This window comes from Drosophila serrata, unplaced genomic scaffold (genome assembly GCF_035046125.1).
Source record: "Drosophila serrata isolate PLE 108 unplaced genomic scaffold, ASM3504612v1 contig_359, whole genome shotgun sequence".
Classification (NCBI taxonomy): Eukaryota; Metazoa; Arthropoda; class Insecta; order Diptera; family Drosophilidae; genus Drosophila; species Drosophila serrata.
Genome location: NW_028257257.1, coordinates 2,487,051 through 2,509,140, shown reverse-complemented (window position 1 = coordinate 2,509,140; position 22,090 = coordinate 2,487,051). Strand labels below are relative to the sequence as shown.

At 39.5% G+C, this 22,090-nt stretch overlaps 7 protein-coding genes across 7 annotated transcripts in view; 5 read left to right on the top strand and 2 right to left on the bottom strand.

The window, feature by feature from the left end:
- LOC110185222 (uncharacterized) overlaps window positions 1-16,650 on the top strand; it is a 28,185-nt gene extending 11,535 nt beyond the window's left edge. The window contains exons 2-8 of the mRNA XM_086838681.1: window positions 3,793-4,111; window positions 7,056-7,143; window positions 7,660-7,745; window positions 10,283-10,390; window positions 12,468-12,527; window positions 13,838-13,909; window positions 14,683-16,650. Coding sequence (XP_086694807.1) covers window positions 4,004-4,111; window positions 7,056-7,143; window positions 7,660-7,745; window positions 10,283-10,390; window positions 12,468-12,527; window positions 13,838-13,909; window positions 14,683-15,276 — 1,116 coding nt within the window. The 5' untranslated portion in view covers window positions 3,793-4,003 and the 3' untranslated portion in view covers window positions 15,277-16,650. The remainder of the gene's footprint in view (window positions 1-3,792; window positions 4,112-7,055; window positions 7,144-7,659; window positions 7,746-10,282; window positions 10,391-12,467; window positions 12,528-13,837; window positions 13,910-14,682) is intronic.
- Window positions 5,062-5,816, top strand: LOC110185220 (uncharacterized). Its single transcript, XM_020953951.2, has 2 exons — window positions 5,062-5,181; window positions 5,240-5,816. The coding sequence occupies exons 1-2, from the start codon at window positions 5,179-5,181 to the stop codon at window positions 5,771-5,773; spliced, it is 537 nt and encodes a 178-aa protein (XP_020809610.2). The 5' UTR covers window positions 5,062-5,178; the 3' UTR covers window positions 5,774-5,816.
- On the bottom strand, window positions 12,690-13,746 carry LOC110185221 (uncharacterized). The gene is made up of 3 exons (XM_020953952.2): window positions 13,255-13,746; window positions 13,022-13,198; window positions 12,690-12,951 (listed from the first exon to the last, which is right to left on the bottom strand). Exons 1-3 carry the CDS (start codon window positions 13,450-13,452, stop codon window positions 12,718-12,720), a joined length of 609 nt encoding a protein of 202 aa, XP_020809611.2. The 5' UTR covers window positions 13,453-13,746; the 3' UTR covers window positions 12,690-12,717.
- Window positions 16,651-16,958: 308 nt separating the features above from the next.
- LOC110185249 (salivary endonuclease) lies at window positions 16,959-18,351 on the top strand. The gene is made up of 2 exons (XM_020953985.2): window positions 16,959-17,119; window positions 17,176-18,351. The coding sequence occupies exons 1-2, from the start codon at window positions 16,978-16,980 to the stop codon at window positions 18,309-18,311; spliced, it is 1,278 nt and encodes a 425-aa protein (XP_020809644.2). The 5' UTR covers window positions 16,959-16,977; the 3' UTR covers window positions 18,312-18,351.
- A 41-nt stretch (window positions 18,352-18,392) lies between these two features.
- LOC110185251 (chymotrypsin-2-like) lies at window positions 18,393-19,442 on the top strand. The gene is made up of 2 exons (XM_020953987.2): window positions 18,393-18,938; window positions 18,999-19,442. The coding sequence occupies exons 1-2, from the start codon at window positions 18,393-18,395 to the stop codon at window positions 19,359-19,361; spliced, it is 909 nt and encodes a 302-aa protein (XP_020809646.1). The 3' UTR covers window positions 19,362-19,442.
- A 54-nt stretch (window positions 19,443-19,496) lies between these two features.
- Window positions 19,497-20,595, top strand: LOC110185250 (kallikrein-7). The gene is made up of 3 exons (XM_020953986.2): window positions 19,497-19,789; window positions 19,864-20,140; window positions 20,200-20,595. Exons 1-3 carry the CDS (start codon window positions 19,497-19,499, stop codon window positions 20,593-20,595), a joined length of 966 nt encoding a protein of 321 aa, XP_020809645.2.
- Window positions 20,553-21,948, bottom strand: LOC110185248 (salivary endonuclease). Its single transcript, XM_020953984.2, has 2 exons — window positions 21,777-21,948; window positions 20,553-21,718 (listed from the first exon to the last, which is right to left on the bottom strand). The coding sequence occupies exons 1-2, from the start codon at window positions 21,946-21,948 to the stop codon at window positions 20,592-20,594; spliced, it is 1,299 nt and encodes a 432-aa protein (XP_020809643.2). The 3' UTR covers window positions 20,553-20,591.
- Between the last annotated feature and the right edge of the window lie 142 nt (window positions 21,949-22,090).

Below are 22,090 nucleotides of genomic sequence, written 5' to 3'. Positions count from 1 at the left end.
CTCGACCCGGCTGTAAGACAAAGGGCCCCCCCAAGAAATCAACATTCACACAATCATACGCCCCGTTGTACTACCAAAGGAGGAAAGAGCCGAGCCAAACAAAAGTCGGCTAAGAAAGCTAAGCTGCGGCCAAGTCGTAACATTATGGCGTGACGGCAAAGTAAGCAATAAGGCGTAGCATAAATTAGCCAAATAAACAGAAATGAAACAAAAGGGGGCGCAAAACAACTTTAATGTTTGTTAAGCAAATATTATACCCCTCCTATGTTTTGGCTCGTGGCATGGGAACCTATTAGAAGTTAGCCCCTCTGGCTATTGTCCCACACGTATTTGCTGTTCCCACTGCCCAGCCCCTAACAAACAATGAAATGTCTTTATGTGACGATTATCTGAACATAACCCAGGCCCAATGTGCAATTAACTTTGCCATCCCGATGTCAATGGGCCTGAGGCCTTTATCCATTCCCGAATATGACACAGACGGAAATATATGGCCAGAGATTTACGACAATGAGTTTGAGGAATATGAGGGAGAGTCTGTATTTCGAAAAGAGTTTGGCTGTTACACCAAACATTTGAAGAGGTTTAGAGGTCAAGTTGGGTCGGGAAAATGTTATATTTATAAGCATATATACAAAAAATACAAAATAAAGGAAGCTAACTTCGATAAGCCAAAGGGTGTATATCCTTCAGTTACCAATAGAATAAATAATATTTTTTTAAGAATATCAATGTTTTTCAAATATCATAACTAAGCCAAATATGCATTCATTTCAATTCGGAAAGCTGTTCTGTGCTAGTTTTTATAAGGTTAACAAATCTGCATAATTAGTTTATCATGTAAAAATTTTAAAATTTTTAGGCAATTTTTGCAAATTTTAATGATGTAACCCCTTATCGTTTTTTCAATTTTTGGCCAAATTCTGAAAAAATTTTTTTCCTCCGGAGTAATCTAGATCGACGTAGTTTTTTGTGCTGATCAAGAATATATATGGTTTATAGGGTCGGAAATGACTCCTTCGATGTGTTTTAAACTTCAGACTGAAATTAAAATACTCTGCTAGGGTATAAAATAATGTTAAAAATATAACATTATTTATTATTTTGTAAGCTGTTTATGGAAACTAACTCCAAAATCACATAATAGTCAATCCCTTCAATAAAATATCAATTAAATTCCGACACAAAACACACACATTACACACACTACACCCAAGGACACAATATAATGTCAAAAATGCAAAACCAATTTCGTGTGTCGCACACAATCTCTCAATTATTTCTAATTTATGGGCATTTTATGAACAGCATATGGACCGAATGCAGTAGATCTCAAACACCAAAACCCAAACCCCAAAAAAAAAAACAACCCCACCCACATAAACCCCATGGAAATCGAAATATCTCCCACACATATGGAGATTGTAATGCGCTTAAAGGGAAGCCAACAACCGACATAGTCGAGTCATTTCTATGCATATAGGCTTCGCCTGAGAGGCTTATACCTCCCCCCGATTTCCACTGAAAATGCCGAAAACGAGACTATTTTCTCTTTTTTTTTTGAATTGGTGGAGAGGAGGAAAAAAGTAAATATGATGTGAGACGCTTATTGAATCGAATTTGTTGACTAGAGTTTCAGTGGAGCGCCTCTACCCACCACAAAAATCCTTCAACGCTGTCACAGCTGCTGTCGCACACTGCAACGCGAGTGTGTGTATATTTTTTGTTCAATTTTTTGTTGTTTACTGACTGTGCTACGTGTAGTTATGCAACAATTTTCGTGCCTAGAAGGACGTTACGTTGCGTGTGTCCCGAAATCAATCATACGCCAAAATCGACACAAACAAAAGAGAAAATAAAAACAAAACAAAAAATCAACCGAAACAAAGCCCGGCAAAGTAATGCGATATTTTTTATTGATTTTCATTGTGTGTGTGTGTGTCTGTCTCCCCTGGGCATTGGTACCACGCTTTTCGCGGGGGTTTCCCGGCAGTGCCGTTATGAAAAGCACTTGATGTTGGCAATATGCGTGCCCACTTGACTCCGAGCCAATGCCTTTCAAATGCAAAATGCAAAAAGCTTTTTTAAATTGCAAGGCCCTGGCGCTTACAGTTCCATTAACAAGTGGCTTAAAAAAGTGTAATAACTGGATCTGGCCATAAAGCCAAGAAGCGAAGATAAAGGCCAATTTTAAAAGGCCATTAAAAAATGTTAATATACATTTTATATAGCTAACCATTTTTGTATTAACCAAGAACAATATATATGATATTTATAAGGTATTTTTATTAAAAAGATGTGGCTTTAAATGCAATCAAAACAAAGATGTTCCCATCACTTCTTTAAATACTTTTATGGATATGCAAGAAAGAAAACGCATCGTTTTCTGCATTGTTCTCTTATTGTTTCTGTTGGCCTGTTTTCTTAGCTTTTTTCGACTTTTATGCGTGACCTTTGTGTGTGCCACTGGTTTCCCATTTGTTACTGATATTTTATGACACTGTAAACATTTTACAATACGAACTCAGTTTCTGTGGAATGAGTTCTAGTTGGTACACTGGCTGGCTGTGTGCGCGGTTCTGTGGGTGTGTGTGTATGAGTTATCCTTTCAATATGCTCAGCAGAGCATTACATGTTTCTATGGCGCTGTGTCCTTGCAAGTCCTTTTTCGACCCGCAAATGGAAACGGAATGTGTGCTTACACGAAGTGAAATGCGGGCGCAAAACTGAAAATTTTTCTATTTTTGAGGTCAATTAAAAGAGGCTTGGTAGCATTTTCAGGGACCTTCTAGCAAACTATCAATCATAGTTCGTGTCTTTCTTCTTTTTTTTTCCTGCGTCTCCTGTGTAATTAGTTAAGCAGCAACTAATTGAAAACATCTTAGAGATTTGTTTTGGCGTTGATTAAGTGAGATTTTGGACAGGCCATCAAGTGATATTTGTCCAAGAACTGACAATAATGTGGCGGCCCTTGCGTGTCTTCCTTTTCCATCATTAATTACCCAAAAGAAGCTCGACGAGAATGGCTTGAGTTTCTCATGTTTGGCCTGTCAGTTTCATCGGACAAGTGATGGCGAATCACTCGTGAGTCCAACGAACACGAAAACATTTGCTGGAAATGCTGAAAACTTTGCCACAATGAACGCCGGCAACTTAAGTGCCATTGAGAGAAGAAAAATTCATAAAAATCAATAGTTTGATGATTGAGAAGATTGTTTTAAAGTGGTTATGCTACAAGTATTTATAGTATATAGTCTAGAAATATATGATAGATTGGGGAGCAGTATACCAAAGAATTTATTGGTGGCCTTAAATTTTATTCTTGCTTGATAGATGGTTCAATAATGAGGATAATGTTTGTATACTTTGTATGGCTTTAGTTTAATTTTTTACCCTTTAAAATATACGTATGTTGTATCCTTTAAATTCAATTTTTTTGCTTTAAAATTTTACCCTTAAACACAAACTTACACAGCTTAACGCTTTTTGCATGCCACATTCAACCAACTATTTATTTTTTTGTGCTTTGAAACGAACACAAAGTCCTTTGCATGCAATCATGAGATATTTACACTGCCACAGCCATTCAAGTCGAGCAAATTGTCACACATAAAATGCAGAAATAAAATCATATACAAAAAAAAAATAAAAGTGCTCAATATTTAACGATTGATTGCATTTTTGGGGCAAAAGCGGAGAATAAATAAATGCCTTGCTGCATACGAAAACATTGCTCACACAATTTATGCGAATGACTTTTAAAATTTTCAATTTATCTGGCTATTTTTTCAGGCGGACTATTTTTTAATGGAAGCCTCCAGAGCCGCAATAATAATAACAAGCCCGGGGGAAGCAGGAAAAGCAGCAGCAGGAGCCTCGACATCATCATGATCGCCACCATGTTGTCAACGTAATGAAAACGAGACCCAAAAGCTTGTTGTGCCATTGCTGAGCGGAAAAACCAACCGAAAAAGAAAAAATATTATAAAATTGGGAACATAAAATGAAGTCTGTCATCCTATATCCATATGGACCGCTAACCGGCGGCACACGTTGCTGTCGCATGTTGCATGCCAAAAATTTGGCCATAACAAGTGCAATTTACACAATTGTAAGTGTTTGCGGGAAATAAGAGGCGGTCCCATGGGGCGTATACGCAATGTGGACAAGTATATAATTTTGTTCTCGTTAGTTTGAAACAAGGGGAAAAAAAGAACAAGAAATTCACGAATAAAAACAGCAGCACGAAATCAGTAGTTGTTGCCGCGGTATTATATTCGCCTGTTAATTGTGGCATAATTAATAGACAAGTGTCGTTGGAGAGAGTTTTTCTGCAGTCTGTTCTGAATGGGCCATGGCATACCTCTCAACCTCATTATTGTAATGAAGGACGCGGAGAGCGGGAAGGCAACCGCAAAAAAAAAAATATACCCCCTTTCCTAGCGAGGTGTATTCAGGGGGTTTTGAGAAATTGAAGAAGGCCTAGAAAGCACATACACGTAAATAATTAGATCAATCAAACTTTAGCTTTAAGCAATTAATAACGAAAAAGGAAAAGAAACTATTTAGGGGAGACAACGTTTATATATCCTTGCAGTTTGCCATTGATTTAAAGGATCGAATTGGGAATCGCTCATAACTAAGCTCAAAGTATTCCCATTATTCATATCGATATGAAAATTGTATTGAAATTTGTTCCATAAATCAAAATTTTTAAAGTTTATAACTAAGCCAAAAATGCATTAATTTTAATTCGGAAAGCTGTTCTGTGCTATTTTTCATTAGGCTGACAAATCTGCATACTTAGTTAAACATGTAAAAAATTTCGATATTTTTTGCTAATTTTTACAAATTTTAATGATGTAACCCCTTATCGTTTTTTAAATTTTTGGCCAAATTATAAAAAAAAAATTTTTTTGTCCGGAGTAATCTAGATCGAAGCAGGTTTTTGTGCTGATCAAGAATATATATGGTTTATAGGGTCGGAAATGATTTATTTACAGTTTTTTATGAAGACTTTTAGCAACTCAGCTCTTTTGTTAAATCACTGGCAACCCTGTGATATCAAGCAAGCCAGTTTAATTAACATTTTGACAGCTCATTTTTTATGTCATTAAATAAATACATTTACCTGAGAAATCAGCAAATATAGAAATAGAAAGTAAAAACGGCATAGAAATGGTAAACACCGGGAAACAAAACATGCAAAAGCCGATATTATACTTCTTCATTCTTATAGAAAATACAAGTCAAGAAAAAAGGGCAATCGGCGCCAAAACGAACAAAAAAGAGCACTGGAACCTCAGCCAACCAACTGAAGAAGCTAATAACTAATTCAGAAAAGATTCCAGGTGCAGCTCAATCTCTAAGCGTATCAAATGGTTTGAAGAGATTCCCCACTCTACCCTTCAAAAGGATTAATTCAAATGGAGTTGGAAAGAAGACGGAAACCATCTGGCATATGAGAAATGTGAAACAGACTTTGAAAGTTGATACTAAAAAGATAACTCCAGAAGATACGGAACGCTCGCGAACTATCAAAGCGATCAGTATGCGTCTCCAAGATATTGATGTGCCGGAAATTACTGGTATCATACAGAATCCAGTCTCCTTTGATGAAATCTTTGATGTCCTGGGTCTAGATGAAGCGGGGGAAGAACGAAAGGAAAACCAGTTGGATACCAATGTCTCAGAAGTTAAAGTAGACTTACCAGACTTAAATGTGCCAGAGGAATCCCTATCTTCCGATACTTCACTGAAGTTCAAGAACTAAGAAGAGAACCTAAAGTTCTCCAAATAAATAACGATCAAACAAAGTACTGCTGATTTTCTCACTTTAATAATTTCTTAAGTAATTTTTTAATCAACCCTCGGAGCGAGCTCTATAATTTCGCCAACCCCTAGGAGCCTTTGCCAAATGGATAGACAAACCGAGAACGACTTGCACTCGTTCCTCTCATCTTTCGACTTGTGGCATGTATAAATTGCAATTACATGATGCTCGTTATGGCTTTTAATTTATGTTAATGGCAAAATCGTGCTCGGGGTATTTTTTTTGTGTTGTACAATTTTTGTATACTACTTATGAGGACAATGCAGGGCTGAGGACAATTACGAGCATAAGAAGTATATAACGCAATGCAACTTGGTGGCAAGACAATAGACACATTATGTCCGTTACCAACTTGTGGCAAGTAAATTAGTTTTTGTTTTAAGGACGAGAACTTAAGTGTTTTGGCTTCTGCAATTAGTGCCACATTTTATGGCAGTTTCGGGGATAAGAGGAGCAGCCAAAGCTTACGTGTTTAGCATAAACCTGACCTGACCTGGCTAACTTAGAGGGGTTATAGCTGGGCTTGGGGTTGGGGTTTGGGGTTCAAGGGACTCGGGAGAAGTTACACCTGGGAGTGCAGTCACGAGACATAATGGATGTATCTTAAAAGCACGCCATTTTGCATTTATTTATCGTCGTTGTTGCTTATTTGCTAAATACCTGGGGGAAATGTTCTTCTGGAAATTAGTTTCTCAGTTATTTATAAGCTTTCCTAAGGCAAAGTTAAATTCGCTGCAACGGACTTTAATAAATTATTAACATAATTTTAGTTTGTTTTCTGGAATCTGATTTATAAAATGCAAAATTTCTGAATTACCTAAATGAGTCATTAAATGGAAAGCGAATTTCCCAAGTTTAGTACCCATTTCCGCAGAGCAGCAAAACGACAACCGACACGAAAACATTTTCACGGATTAATTAGCAACAAAAATCCCCAGCCAACACCTCAGACCCTAAAATCAAATTGAGTTCAGACCCGTTTAAAAGTAAAACCATGTTATGAAAAAAAAACGAGAGACGGAAGGGGTTAAGAGTTGGCCATAAAAGCGAAGGAAGTGGCGGAGGAGAAACATGAGGGCGGAAGTGGATGTGAATGATGACCCCACGAGTTTATATACGGGTGCACACTGCGTATGCGTGTTATGTACATTTCCCATTTCCCTCTGGTGGCTTATTTTATCTGTCTTTTTTTTCCTTCTTTTTAATCCCATGTCACTCGTAGAATATATCGCTTTTAATCGTCCTGATATACTCTTGGCGCATCAATGTCAATATGCACAAGTCGGCCGACCTGCAGGATGTCTACTACGGTAAGTTCAAAGTTCAGGCCAATTTTGGGCTGCTAATTAAACTCACTCACACATCGAGCCAAAGCCCAAAGCGGCAATAAACCCGAAAGCCGGGAAACCCAAAACGACAAGCAGCCACATAATAAATAAAGCCATTTTAATAAATAAATTAAATGTGAATGAGGCTGGAGCTGCCCACAAAGGAAGTTGAATGTATGAGCTCTGTTTGCCAGAATTTTGACTGCAACAGAAGCTTAATACTTTATATTTTTGCTTAATGATATCCAAATGAAACCCAAAGTGGTATTATTTTACGTTCAAATTACATTTTTAATTACTGGCTTATATCATAAATTTTAATATTAAATGGCAACTAATTTATGTGAGGCATAGTCTGGGTTTTCATTAAACACAAGCATGAACAAGCTTTACATATTAAATAAAATATATTTATATTGATATTCTGACTCAAATTTTCATATATCTTCTAGATATTAAGTAAAATTTCAATATAAAATCCTCTTTACATATTTACAGGTGTACAAATAGCCTATTTTGCCATAATCGGCACACAAATGTCCATGATATTGCTGAGCATTGTGTTAATTTTTGGAATTTGTCGGGTGAGTTTTCCTGTTTGATTAAAGACTCTACGCATTTAGCAATATTAAGCGAAGCTATCTCCTCCCTTCACCACCCATTCTATACACACACACACACTCCCACACCCGGAATCGAACAACTCAAAGTCAAATATCCGCAAATTATGCGCATTGTGCCTGAGCCTCTGAGCCCCGGAAATGTTTACGGAGAAAGCCAAACAAAGCACAATTCAAATGTAAATTACGTAAAGCGCTCATACCGCGTGGTTGCCTTCTGAAAATTTGAAAAAAAAAAAAAAAAAAAAACATACAAATTCTCTTCTCTGTTTTTTTGGAGTGCGAAATTTGACACGTGGAGATAGCAAAAAATGTGCACTACGAAAAGTTGTTTTTAGGTAAAAAAAAAAAGCAAGAAAGGAAGCTTATTTTGTCAAGACGAAGTTTGTATACCTTTTCACGGAAAATAGACCAGAACTCCGCCAAAAATGCATTAAATTCAATTCGGAAAGCTGTTATGTGCTAGTTTTTACAAGGTAAACAAATCTGCATACTTAGTTAAACATGTAAAAATTATCAATTTTTTTGCCAATTTTTGCAAATTTTAATGATGTAACCCCTTATCGTTTTTTCAATTTTTGGCCAAATTCTGAAAATTTTTTTTTTCGTCCGCAGTAATCTAGATCAACGTAGTTTTTTGTGCTGATCAAGAATATATATGGTTTATAGGGTCGGAAATGACTCCTTCGATGTGATTTTAGCTTCGGACTGAAATGAGAGTCCCTAATTTGGGTGAAAAATAGCTTCTGATCAAAATTAAAATAGCCTACAAGGGTATAAAAATGATAACGATAACGTACAAATTTTGGAGTAAAAAGCATAAAATGAAAATTTATTACATTTATTTATTATTCTTTTTAGTTACAAATATTCATGTTTATTCATTTTAAAATGAAAATATATGATTGTATTTACCTTAAAAATGTATAAAGTTTTGTTAAATAAACGAGTTGGGGCACATTTACTACACGGTGCAGTGTGGTTCTCTTCCTTTTTTGTAGTCAGCTGAGTTGCTATACTATACAGTTTTGAATTTTTAATAAAATTAGTATAATCAAAATGTAAATTAATTTAATTTAAAAAATGTATATGTTCCAATATGAATAATCTAGGGTGCTGTCAAAAATCACTAGAGTTTATAAAACTCTTCAAAAGTTGCAGCTTTTGAGGAACCCAACTCAGTGTAAATTTGTTCACCCAGAATTTATAATTATTTGTATATTTATATTATCAGAATTCCACCCATATGAAGAGTATATAAAACTCGGACTTTCCAAAGCTACCACCAACCATTGTTTGTTTATTATTCTAACATATCTCGAACATATGTATGAAAAAGAGCCCCTCTAAGCCCCCTCTTAAAAAAAAACCTCCCATTGACAGCGGCATAAAAATGTAGACAATTTGTCACACAATTGGGAACCCCAAAAGCGAAAAGCAAGGACACACTGTATGGCGGACTAAACTGAACCGGAATGAGCTGGCAGGACACATGCCGAGGATTACAGAGCCCCAATACAATTCGGGTTTATGTTTGCTGAGCAATTGTGCCAGCTACATTTTGTGGAATTTTTTAATTTCCACAAGCTGAAACGCGATTTTTGTGCCAGAATTTTCCCCGTACAGTCGGGGCAAAATGGATATGTTTCCTAGTCTCCATATATTGGTCAAATTCATTGCAGTTGCGCTAATAGGCGATGCCCCCATCCTTGGCTTGGCTCCTTGGCTCCTCGAGCTGAGAGCGCCGGCAGCTGATGTCCATTAAATAATGTATAGAGCATTGGTTCTTAATTAGGCTAAACGAGTATTTAGACAACGAATGTGTGAGTTTTGTGTGTGGAGAAACATGCGAAAGTTGGTTGGCAGCAATTGAGACTGATGGCTTATACAACAGATAAATACATTTCATTGTTTTATGTATACACATTAGTTTCTGCCTATTTTGGTCTCTTAATATGGACAGTAGTTCATTGCTAATGGTGTTTAATTTAAAGAAATAATTTGTGATTAAAATAGCATGTTATAAAATGTTTCTCCTCTACAAAATTAAGTGAAACTTTATACCGCAGAGTTATTTCCATGAAATGAAATGTTTATTATGGGATTATATACATATTCATAAATTAGACAAGCATCATAGCCCAAATTAGAATGTAATCCGCGGTGGAAAAATACATTTTCCATGGCCTCCACTGGGAAATTGCCATGCAAAAACGCTGCGGCCAACAAACTGTCAGCTGCACATCAGGAATTCCCAACATGCGCTCAGCACACAGTTTTTCTCTCTTCTTTTTTTTGGCTAACAAAAAATCCAATCAGAGGTTTTACCACCATGGCGAGATAAATTACACCGCACACCTCACACCTCCGCTCACCTGTTCACCTGTCCACACCCTCCATATTTTATGGTGCGACCATGAAATCAATAGCTTCAATTCGCGGCCCTTTTTCCTTAATTTCTCTAATGGTGGAATTTTATTTCTTTTGCGTTATTTCCATAGGAGAACCCCGGTTTAATTGTACCCTGGATAATTGGCTATATAACATTTATGGCCCTGGAAGCTGTCGCCATGGTTTACTCTAATGTTTTGCGAGATCATGTTAATAAGGTGAGTACTACATTTGTGCCATCCTCCCAAAAGGTTCAATGGAATCCCTGGTGTCGGGAAAAAGTGTTTTTAATGCATATTTAAGATTGTTTCACTTCGATCTCTGCTGTGGGGAACCATTTGTTTAATGAAAAACATCACCCACAAAGGATTCCAGTCCTTGTGGAATATCAGCGGAATATCAATTGTGCCGCTGCACGGCATAAATCAATGGGCAACGACAAACAAATAAATTACAAAAAAACCCTCTACGACAACAAATCAAACTGAATCCGTTACATATGTAAAAAGTTGCCTCAGCCTTCCTTTATGCTAAAATCAAACAAAAGTAGTGGGTTGTGTGCGGCAGCCATGGTCGGAAGTTGGCGACAGTTGGATGCATTGCCATTCCTGCCACTGGGAACAAAGGATGGAGTTGCCAAGTAAATGTAAACACAAACCGACGTGCAACAGGCTGGGAATTAAAAGAGAGGTTCTAGGGGATACTACAAAGATAGAAAAGTATATAATCTAAGGTTCCGGAGAGAGGGGGAAAATGATTACACAACGGACCACAGATGTTCAATTTAGGAAAAAATCAAAAGAAAAACTCAATGATTAAAAGTTGGATAGATGCAGGTGGGAGTTGGGGGGTTTTTAGGGTTTGAAGTGTAGATTTTGTAACTTTAAATAGGATTTTAAATACGTAAATAATAAAAGGTATGTTTTCAAGTTCATGGGTCATATTAAATGCTAATAATAATATGAAATTAAAGCGAGTCTAAATTCAACAGATTTTCTAGATGTATTATATACTTTTATTTTAGCCAAATTAATTCAACTTTCCTGCATATTCCACAAGCTTAATCTTTATAATTTTTATAATAGGTCTCCTTATAAATTAATAAACCCAATAAAACTCATGAAAATATATACTCACAACTTCCATGTTTACCTTTGAGAACCCTCAAACCTTCCTCTTGACTCGCTAACTCCTTTTTTAGCCCAATTCTGCCGCAACCAAAGTGCCTTCTTCAAACAAATGAAGCGCAGAAGGCCCAGGATACAAAAAAAAAAAAATGGAAATAGAAAACGAAAACGAAGGATATAAACAGCGAGGGGCTCACAGGACACACAGACAGCCAGGACCAGACAAGGACCCACTGCACACACGCACTCAAAAAACAAGCGACAAAGTCAAAGCGGCACAAAGGACGTGGGTCCAGCGGGAGGGAAAAGAGCGGAAAAGCTGCCTGAATCGGAAAACTCAAAGACCAGACTCCCACACTCACACTCAAACACACAAAACGTATCTACATTTAGGCTGGGGATATGGAATATAGGGGGGATCTAGTTCGTCTACACATATGCAATGAGTTGGGCATTTTTCTGCACCATTTTCCCCCTAGAATTTTACATTTGTCTATGTCGTTGCTTTGCCTTTTTCTATTACGAACGTGTTTCTGCTTTTCCATGCTTTTGTTTTGTTCCGTTTGTTTTTCCGCCCTTAGCCGGGGGACATGGAACAACGAACGAACGAACGACGGCTTTCTTTTTTCCTCCCGGAAAATTGTCACCTCATGCATAATTTATTGCAATTCAGAAGGTAAAAAAATTCATTTTTCTCTTTTAGTTTTTTGGGCTTCAGAAACTTTTTCGCTGTGGATTGGTATGGAGATTTTTATTAATTTGTTCGTCATGAAACTTTGGCGACGCTTCCCCAACGTTTGAATTCATTTTTCTTTAAAATATATAATTGATTATTGTTTTGTAAAGCCAAGTTAATTTGTTAGCAATTAAAAATAGCTCAGAATGGTTTCCACAGTAAATCTAATTTATCTCGTGACCCTGGGTAAACCGCCTGAATTAATTCAATCTGGTTTGCTTCCAAGTCGAAACTTTCCATTTTCATGCGGAAAAACTTTCCCTTCACCCTGGCAAATTGCTTTCCAAAACAGAAGGCAGCTAACAATTTACCAACTTTATTAGTAGTTGTTTGTTTGGTTTTTGCAGACCAACTACTCGTGAAAATAATTTAAGTATAATTCATATTTAAACAATAACATAAAGTATGCATTTTAAAATTGTTTATTTTCAGCAATTTGATGCCATGTGCAAGGCAGAGGTGGCTTTCTTTATCGCAAGAGCTTTAATTAATGTAAGTTTAACAATATATTTATATATAAAGTTCTATAGAAATTGCATAAAAATAAATTCACACACAAGTATTTATGCATTATTGCTTATCTTTTGACACTTTGTAATTTGTTTAAAGATTGTTGCAAGGTTTAGTTTGTATGTTTGAATGAAAACGAAAAAATAGAACAATTAACAAATATTTATTGTATTTAATACATGATAGCTCCATATACTGGCTTATCCTTTTTCTGAGCAGTGAATACTGCCTGAATGGCCTTATGAATGATACAGGTGTTTAGGGCATGAAAGGTTAGATTTAACATGGTCCCATAACGTGATCCATCCGAAAATCCCAGAATAAAGTTTTTAATGGCACCGATCACTTTTAAGATCATTAAAAAACCCTGTACCAAGAGCCAGGGATACATGTGAGATGGTGATTTCTACAAAAAATAGAATACATAAATCACTAAGATTACAAAATCTATCTAAAATATTTATAAAATAACTTACAAAGATAGCAGCATATATTAAAAGAGCCCAGGCATTGGCTTGCAGAAAACGCTTCAACAAATCGAATCTTCTGACCAATGGCGGTGGAATTGGAAAGAATCTTAGATTATCCCAACGGGAAGGTGGATTTACCTCTTTCGAGAAGTAAATCAACTTAAATTGATATATATTGTACATCTAGGGGGAACCCATGAAATTATCATAAATAGCTTTCCTCATTTCTCTTGACTTACCAAACCAATTAATCCTAATATCAAGACGAACCATAAGTAATAGAAGCTATCGGCATAGCCACACCAGAGTTTACTCCATGGCAGTCGAAAATCCATAAAGGTGCACTCTTTATCCTTACGTCCACAGGCATTTGCTATAAAATCGTAAGAACTTCCAAGATCACAGAGACGTCTCTCAATTGGTATTAGTCTAAACATGACTGCATTTACTTCTTATAAAATCCGCATGGATAGAAAATACAAATACAGTCGTATACTGTAAATTTTAGAAATTATATGTGAACCAATTTGTCACAATTTGATTAGAGAAGCAAAGCTTAGAAGCTACAAGCCTGTTCAGCTTTTATCCCCCAATCGAGGCTAATTGGTTTTTGCGCACATCCCATCCCGGCCGGGGCCTAATCGATATATGTAATAAATAATTTAATTACTAGCTAAGTCCATTAGTCCCTTTACGCAGCATAAAAATGTTAGCTCGTGTTTCTACAGAAAAGAAAACTGAATGTGTGTGTGTTTCTGGAGTGGCATTTTATCTAATGGAAATTTATGATTCTCCAATTTTTTCTCCCTCGAACTCGAACAGGTGCTAGCCATGTGGGGAGTCCTCCGCTTCTACAATTTGGTACGTTCAGGCATTACATGGCGCGGCCCAGAGGTAAGTCAATTAATCATCACCTTATGGCCAAATGGGGAGTGCTAATGGGAATTATGATTTATTTTAGTTTGATCCAGACTACACAAAAAAAGGCATAGAAAACTTTACAAACGAAGCCTGAAATGTATGCGTATTTTTATTAGATTTATTGTAAAAGAAGTAAAAAAGACTTAAGGACACATCAAGGCAAGCCATAATAAAGCCAAAATATAACCATTACAATTTCAGTCAGAAGCTTTAAACTCGGTCAAGGAAGCATTTCCAACCCTATAAACTATATATATTCTTGATCAGCACAGAAAACTGCGTCGATCTAGATTTCTCCGGACAAAAAAAAAATTGTTCACAATTTGGCCAAAAATTGAAAAAAAGCGATAAGGGGTTACAGCATCATTAAAATTTGCAAAAATTATCAAAAAATGAAGTTCTTTTTAGTGTTAAATTGAATATGCAGATTTATTAACCGTAAAAAATCGAACACAGAACAGCTTTCCGAACTAAAATTAATGTATTTTTGGCTAAGTTATGAGATTTTTAAGCTTTGATTTGTTTAAAAAATTGTCATATAAATATTGGTTTAAAGAATACAAGTATTTTCAGCGTTTTTATCTGATTTGCTCCATTTCTTTTCTATATTAATATAAGGGGGAATTGAATATTAATCTTATATATTTCACACAAATTTACTTCATTCCCTAATTAATATGGTTATTATCAATTATCAATAAAATGTGTTAATTAAATACCTTCTTTCCTTTTCTATCCACCTTCAGGCCAAAACCGCCATTTTTGCGCCCATGTACAAGAGTGTTAGTGGCCACAAGCCGCACACATACACCTACAGCAAGAGATCAAGGCGTCGTCATAGCATCGATTCCACTTCCGGCGGATGCTGCGCCATCTTCGACTTTGACTTTGAGTACGATGATGATAACGATGATGATGACGACGATGAGGCTGCCTTCGGCGATGGTTTGGACACGGAGGACGAAGTGGGTTACGATTATGATGACTACTATGATTATTACGATGATGACGAGCTGACGGAGCAGCAGCAGCTGGGAGCGCAGCAGGATGATGCTGATTGCAGCATGTTGGGAGCGCCAAAGACCTCGAGGTCCCGGCCAAAGCCCCGATCGGCGGTGGTCAAGGTCAAGGGTCAGCGTGGTAGTGGTCGCAGAGGCCGTCATTATAACAATATCCGGAGCGTGCTGATCAATAAGCGTCACAATAAATACAAAATCGCAAGGCCCCAGACCCAATTGGAGGTTATCAATGAGTCGGAGAGGAGTGCGGGGAGTGGCAGCGATGAGAACGATTCACTTTTGGTGGCCTATGACAGCAGTTCGTCGCTAGCGTCGGTTTGACATTGGCCGCCATGCAAATCGGGGGCCGGAAATGGAAATGCAGCCATTGCGGTTGCCGGAAAAAGTGATAAGTCCAGTGGTGGCAGCCACTGCAACTGCAACTGCAACGGCAGCCATGCCACCGGAAGCGGAAGTGACGGCAACACCAACGACAATGACGACGACGACGACGGCGATCCTGACGAGAGCCAGCATCTGGAACCAAAGTGGACGAAGTGTTGTGGTCAGCGTCAACGCCGACGTCCACTGCGACGCGTCTACTGCGCTGTGAATCTGTCCATAATGGGTATCCTCGTGGCCGTGGAGATATATGCACAGATCGCCATATTCCTGTAGATCTCTGAGATGAAACCGGGGTTCTTCCAAGGCCAAGCGAATGTAGTTTTTAAACACCGAAAAAATTCCGAAACAACATCTCAAATGCCAACAAAAGATTACAGCTTTAAATGTACATAAAATACCAAGAATTAATAATTAACAAGGTGGAATTTAAACAGCTAAAAAATACAAGCAAAAATAGATTCTCTAAGGCTTGAACTAACTCTTCAAATAACTTTAAGCAAACTCATATCGCTACTCAGATATTAAAGAAAATGTATAAATAATTCGGTCTTAAAATAAATTCGAAATTTCACGAATTTTTAAGTATTAAATTTAAATACTTTTCTTTGAAGAGGATATTTCCTCTGTTCGTTTATGTTTTACCTTATTTTAAAACCTGTTCTTTGGTTTTATACTAATTTCTTCTTTGATTTCAATATAGATTTTTTGGAAATGTAAAAATTCAGCCAACTTATTAAAATAAACATTTCAGTACCAATAAGAACAATAATAGCAATAAATGTAAATGTAAAACTCAAATAAATAGTATTCTTTTCTATTCAAAATTAAATCAATACAAATGTAGCTCTCAAAGAGTTTAGAAACAAGAATTTTGTGTTCCAAAACCAAAAAAAAGCTTTAAAATTAATAAAAGATTAAAGTCGTAATAAATCGCTTGTCTAACCAAAAACAAAAGCCCAACAAATGTAATAGCAACAATACAAAATAATCGCAAAAAAATGCTTACCAATAAACGTTTAAAATGTTTATTAAGTGCTTAGGAGATTACTTTGTAAATACTTCCAGCCAAATCAAGTTGTTATCGGTGACGTAAATATGAATGAGAAAAAATAAATATAAATAACAATAACCATATCTATAAATGTTGTATGTGTACATATAGTAGGTAATCTTAAGTACAGTTGCGCCAAAAACAAAACAACCCGAAAACCAGCCAGTTAAAAACTAACCAATAAATGTGAGTTTGATGTATACCTTACCATAAAACCAATAATAATAAACAATTGATATTTGTGAGAAAAGAAAAGAAAACAGCAAATGATCATTTCGTAGATAGCAAAACGTGCCGGGCACGTGAAGGAGGAAGAAGGGTCTTCATCCGGTTCCAGAGCATTTAATTTGGCGCTCCACTCAACCACACGGGAGCAGAGCCTAATCACGGCTGGCCAAAAACTAATTAAATGATAATGCTGGGAACGGAGCACCCGAAACTTGGAGGGGACACGTGAAGCAATCAAAGCATCAACAAGTGGCGATACCAACCACTCCAAACATGGCCACAATCAGGGGAATCTAATCAGAAATCGATGGGGGTTTATAAGCACTGGCCCTCCATATGGGGCCAAGCAGTTGCAAAACATGAAGGGTCTAGTGTTGATTGCCTTGAGCGGCCTGATCTTGGCCAGTGTCCAGGCCAGGATTCTGCCGCAGGAGGAGGATCCTCTCCTTTGGGAGTTGCCCGAAGCTCCGGAAGAAATTAATGTGATTGAGCCCAAAGCAGGTAAGTTGTCCTGGTGTAAGACAAGGGGCTCCTTACGAGATTCATTCCTTTCTTAGCTGGCTGCTCGATCAAAATCCGTAGCTCTGAGCTGAAGGATCCCCAGCCACTGTTGATCAAGACCGGAACCTCTGAGATCATTGGCTTCTCCGACACCGGCTATGTGGACGTGGCTTACGACAAGGACCTTGAGTTCCATTGCACCAGCAGCCTGGCCTCGCCTCTGTCCGGGAAATCGGTGACTGCCAAGTGTGTTGGCGGCACCACCTTCAAGATCAATGGCAAGGACCATGATCTGTCTGCCATTAAGTGCACATCCTGGCCAGCCTTTGTGGGCAAGAAGTCCGGTTCCAGCTGCAATGGCGGCACCACTCTGATCAATGTGGGCTTTGAACTCTCTGGCTCCCGTTTTGCCAAGCAGTACGAAGTGTGCTTCAATGAGGATGAGGAGGTGACCCGGTATGTGTACCATCGCCTAGAGCCCGGTAACAACTACTATGCCACTGGAGTGGACAGGATTACGTTCGGTGCCGGCGGTTACTTTGCGGGCAAGAACGTTGATAAGCTGTACACGCAGGCTGTCCAGAAGGAGACCATTGACAAGGAGCTGGACATGGACTCTTCCCGCTACTTTAACTCGGCAAAGAACGTCTTCCTTGCCCGCGGTCATATGGGTGCCAAGGCTGACTTTGTGTTCGCTCCGGAGCAGAGGGCCACCTTCCTGTTCATCAATGCCGCTCCCCAGTGGCAGACCTTCAATGCCGGCAACTGGGCCCGTGTGGAGGATGGAGTCCGTGCCTGGGTGGCCAAGGAGAAGAAGCATGTGGAGTGCTGGACGGGAGTCTGGGGTGTGACCACGCTGCCCAATAAGAATGGAGAACAGAGGGCGCTGTATCTGTCTCACGATAACAACGGCAATGGTCTGATCCCCGTGCCCAAACTTTACTTCCGCGTTGTCATCGAGCCATCGACCAAGAAGGGCATCGTACTGATCGGTGTGAACAACCCCCATCTGAGTCTGGAGGAGATCAAGCGTGACTATATCCTCTGCACGGATGTCAGCGACAAGATCAACTGGATTAGCTGGAAGAAGACCGATATCACCGCCGGCTACTCCTATGCCTGCGAGGTGCCCGAGTTCCGCAAGAAGGTCGATCATCTGCCCCAGTTCTCGGTCAGCGGCCTACTGGTCTAAGTAACTCTTTGACATAGAAAATAAATACAATGAAATTATACACCATCTCGATTTAGAAAAATAGTTTTTGCCAAAACTGTCATGGAACATATAAATATCTTAAGTTTGCTACTCCTTTTGCTAGTCACCTGTGCAGCAAATCGCTTTCAGAATGAATCGGAATTATCCCTCAACCGGACTCGTCGCCTATCCTTTGGCATGTTTAACGAAGATACCCTTCGCCTGGCCAAATTTATGGTGTCTATAAGGACCCGATCAGTCCGTTATTTTTATGGAGAAAATCACTTTTGTGGAGGCGTCATCATTGCGCCACGATACGTCTTGACATCGGCACACTGCCTTATTATCCGAAGCACGAGAGTCATTTATCCCGCCTATGTGCTCCTCATTGTAGCCGCGACACCCAATAGGCTCAGATACCAGTCGGGAATCAGTTTCCACTCGGGAGTGGAACGAATTTACGTTCCCGATAACTTTACGCTCCGGAATGAGCAGGATATTGGAGTCTTGTTATTAACAACTAAGTTTCCCAGAGATAACAAAAACATCGCCATTGCCAAATTGCCCTACAGACCCGTCCAAATGGGTGCCATGTGCAATGTCATGGGTTGGGGTCGAATGTACAAAGTAAGTAGATCAAACCAAAGGGATCTATTATATTCCACAAAGCTTCATTTGTGCTTACAGAACGGACCGATTAGCGCAACAATCCTACATGCTCACATAAGAATACAAAATCCAAAAGTTTGTACCGACCTGCTGGGTATCACGAAAAAGGATTTGCTCTGCGGAACGGATGAAGACAAGGATGTGCAGCAGCATCCGTGCGGTGGTGACCGTGGCTCTCCATTGATGTATAATGACCTGATCTTTGGGATTGTGAGTTATCTGGTAGATTGCGGTGGCTACGATTTGCCATCTGTGTATACCGATGTATACCAGAGCATTGGTTGGATCCGAAGGATATTAATGAATAATAGCAATGTATGCCATGTTTCTCTTGTACTACTTTATGGTGCTATAGTGTTAAATTTCTTGTTAATTAATTAACGTTTGGCAAAACAATTTCGTATACAATTTGTAAATTAATATAAATGAAATAAATAAACGTAAAATAACTCTGGAGCAAAACGTAGCTAAGATATACTGAAAGCATAAACTGTCAAATTATTGAATTTCTCTAGAATGGTACAAATTAAATATAATGTATTTGGAAACTATAGCAGGTTGCTCTGGCTTGTGCTGCTTCTCCTGCCAATCCCCGATGCTGGAAATCCTATTGAAGTAAACCCATATCACCGTCGGCGGATGAAGCGCCTCTCCAGTCCTCGTCTCGAACAGAAAACCTTCGAACTTGCCAAATATGTGGTCTCCCTTCGATCCCGCACACCCAGTCTTTGCTTCGGGGATAACCATTACTGCGGCGGTGTTATTATCTCGCCCATCTTTGTCCTGACCTCCGCCCACTGTGTCATGGAGTAGGTATTGCTCTCTATATAGAAACTATCTTAAAATGGATGTACTTATCCGAAAACTCTCTTCTGATCCAAAGTCAGCGCAAGATCTTGCATCGGAATCGGTATTTGGTCATTGTGGCTGGTGGATTCAATCGTCTGGATCATAGAAATGCGCATGTGGTTAACTTGACTGTAGCTGGGATCTTTGTGCCAACCGATTTTACGGCTTACAATACCCACAATATTGCTTTAATAAAGTTGGGCAAACGCCTGCCCCTCGACAATCCAAATGTGGGTATTATCAACCTGCCAAAGGCCGAACCCGAACCGGGTCTCAACTATACGGTTTTAGGCTGGGGCCGGATGTTTAAGGTGAGTTCTCATACCTAGTTCCCAATTAAATTCGATAAGTAATAGGTCCTTATTTACAGGACGGTTTCATGGCCGCCCAATTAATGAGCATCGATTTGAAACTACTAACCCAAGAGAGCTGTAAAAAGAAACTAAACACTTACATAGATGAGATGATGTGTGCCGGAAATGAAGATGTGGATGAGAATGCATGTGCTGGTGACACCGGTAGTCCCCTGATTCTCCAGGAGACTGTCTACGGCGTGGTGAGCTATAGGATCGGATGCGGATCCAAAGCCCTGCCTTCGGTTTTCACCAATGTCTTTAAACACTTGGAATGGATCAATGAGGTTATGCAAAAGAATGGAGCGAATCAACTGAAATCTCTGATACACCTTTTTGTGATGACTCCCATTGGCTTGCTCATTGGAAATAAAATTCTGAAAGGTTTTACACTTTATTTGATCACCATTTAGACGAGGAGACCTCCCTTGGCGGTCAGAGCAGGCAAATGCTTGACGGTCTTCAGGAAGTCGGCAACCTCGCAGGCGTAAGACCAACCGGCCTTAATGTCCGTCTTTTTCCAGTTAATGTAGGTAACCTGGTCGCTCACATCCGTGCAGACAACATAGTCCCGCTTGATCTGCTCCTCGGTAAGATGGGGATTATTGACGCCAACAAACACAATGCCCTTATGGCTAGTGGGTTCGATGACCACACGGAAGTAGATCTTGGGCACAGGGATAAGTCCGTTGTTATTACCATCCTTGGCCAAATACAGGGGAGTCTCCACACCCTGCTTGTTGGGCAAAGTGGTCACACCATAGACACCAGTGTAGCAGTTCACATTGATCTTGTTCTTGGAAACCCAGGCCCTCAGACCATCCTCGACGCGAGCCCAGTTGCCGGCATTGAAGGTCTGCCACTGAGGAGCGGCATTGATGAACAGGAAGGTGGCCCTCTGCTCGGGAGCGTAATCAAAGTCAGCCTTGGCACCCAAATGACCGCGAGCCAGATACACATTAGTGGCAGTGTCAAAGTACTTCTCCGCATCACCGCCAAGATCATTGTTAATGGTCTCCAGTTGGGTGGCCTGGGTGTACAGCTTGTCCACATTCTTGCCATTGAAGTAGCCGGCGGTCTGGAAAGTGATCCTGGCCACTCCAGTCTCGTAGTAGTTGCTACCGGGCTCCAGAGTGTGGCGAGTATAGCGGGTCACCTCCTCCTCCTCGTTGAAACAAATCTTCATCTGTTCGGCGAAGCGCGATGAAGTGATCTCGAAGCCAACGCGGATCTCAATACCACCATTGCAGGTGCCACCGGTCTTGACAGCCTTGAAGCCCGGCCAGGACTTGCAGTACAGATCCTTGAACTCAAAGTGGGTTCCACCCACGCTGAAGGTAGTGCCGCTCACGCAGTTCGCCGTAATCAGATTCTCCGAATGAGTATTAAAGCCCGAAGGACACCACAGCTGCAGGCTGCCACCCGACTCAAATTCCATGGCACCGACATCCGAGAAGGGATAAAAGTCCTCGGAGTTAGTCTTCAGATACACGGGCTGGGGACTGGGAAGACCACCGCGAATCGTCACACTGCAGGCTATAAAAAAATCAAGGTTTATGTGAAGATCAGGAGCAGTACTTGGTAACACACTCACCTCCTGCACGGCCAACGGGTTGGGGAGCAACAATGATGGGTTGCTCGATGATCTCATCCTCATGGACAAGTGGCGGTAACTCCACCTCAATGGGATAGGGCACACGACCCCAGGCAGCCGGAGCTGCCAGGAGGCCAATGAGCAGGAGCAATGGCAATCGGACGCACTTCATTTCAGTTTTAACACCCTAATTGCTCCAGAGGCATCTTTAAATAGTCCCTCCCGGCCATATCGCGCCAAATTAATGAAAAATGGTTAATACAAAAAAAAAAAACCTTCCCTAGTCCTATTATCTTTGTCACAACAATAAAGTA

Coding starts and splice junctions, on each gene's coding strand:
- LOC110185248 (XM_020953984.2), bottom strand. CDS start 21,948: ATGAAGTGCGTCCGATTGCCATTGCTCCTGCTCATTGGCCTCCTGGCA. Junction 21,719..21,776: donor ACCCGTTGGCCGTGCAGGAG/GTGAGTGTGTTA, acceptor ATTTTTTTATAG/CCTGCAGTGTGACGATTCGC.
- LOC110185249 (XM_020953985.2), top strand. CDS start 16,978: ATGAAGGGTCTAGTGTTGATTGCCTTGAGCGGCCTGATCTTGGCCAGT. Junction 17,120..17,175: donor TGTGATTGAGCCCAAAGCAG/GTAAGTTGTCCT, acceptor TTCCTTTCTTAG/CTGGCTGCTCGATCAAAATC.
- LOC110185251 (XM_020953987.2), top strand. CDS start 18,393: ATGGAACATATAAATATCTTAAGTTTGCTACTCCTTTTGCTAGTCACC. Junction 18,939..18,998: donor GTTGGGGTCGAATGTACAAA/GTAAGTAGATCA, acceptor TTGTGCTTACAG/AACGGACCGATTAGCGCAAC.
- LOC110185221 (XM_020953952.2), bottom strand. CDS start 13,452: ATGTTTAGACTAATACCAATTGAGAGACGTCTCTGTGATCTTGGAAGT. Junction 13,199..13,254: donor TATTAGGATTAATTGGTTTG/GTAAGTCAAGAG, acceptor GGTTCCCCCTAG/ATGTACAATATATATCAATT. Junction 12,952..13,021: donor TAATATATGCTGCTATCTTT/GTAAGTTATTTT, acceptor TATTTTTTGTAG/AAATCACCATCTCACATGTA.
- LOC110185250 (XM_020953986.2), top strand. CDS start 19,497: ATGGTACAAATTAAATATAATGTATTTGGAAACTATAGCAGGTTGCTC. Junction 19,790..19,863: donor TCCGCCCACTGTGTCATGGA/GTAGGTATTGCT, acceptor TCTGATCCAAAG/TCAGCGCAAGATCTTGCATC. Junction 20,141..20,199: donor GCTGGGGCCGGATGTTTAAG/GTGAGTTCTCAT, acceptor CCTTATTTACAG/GACGGTTTCATGGCCGCCCA.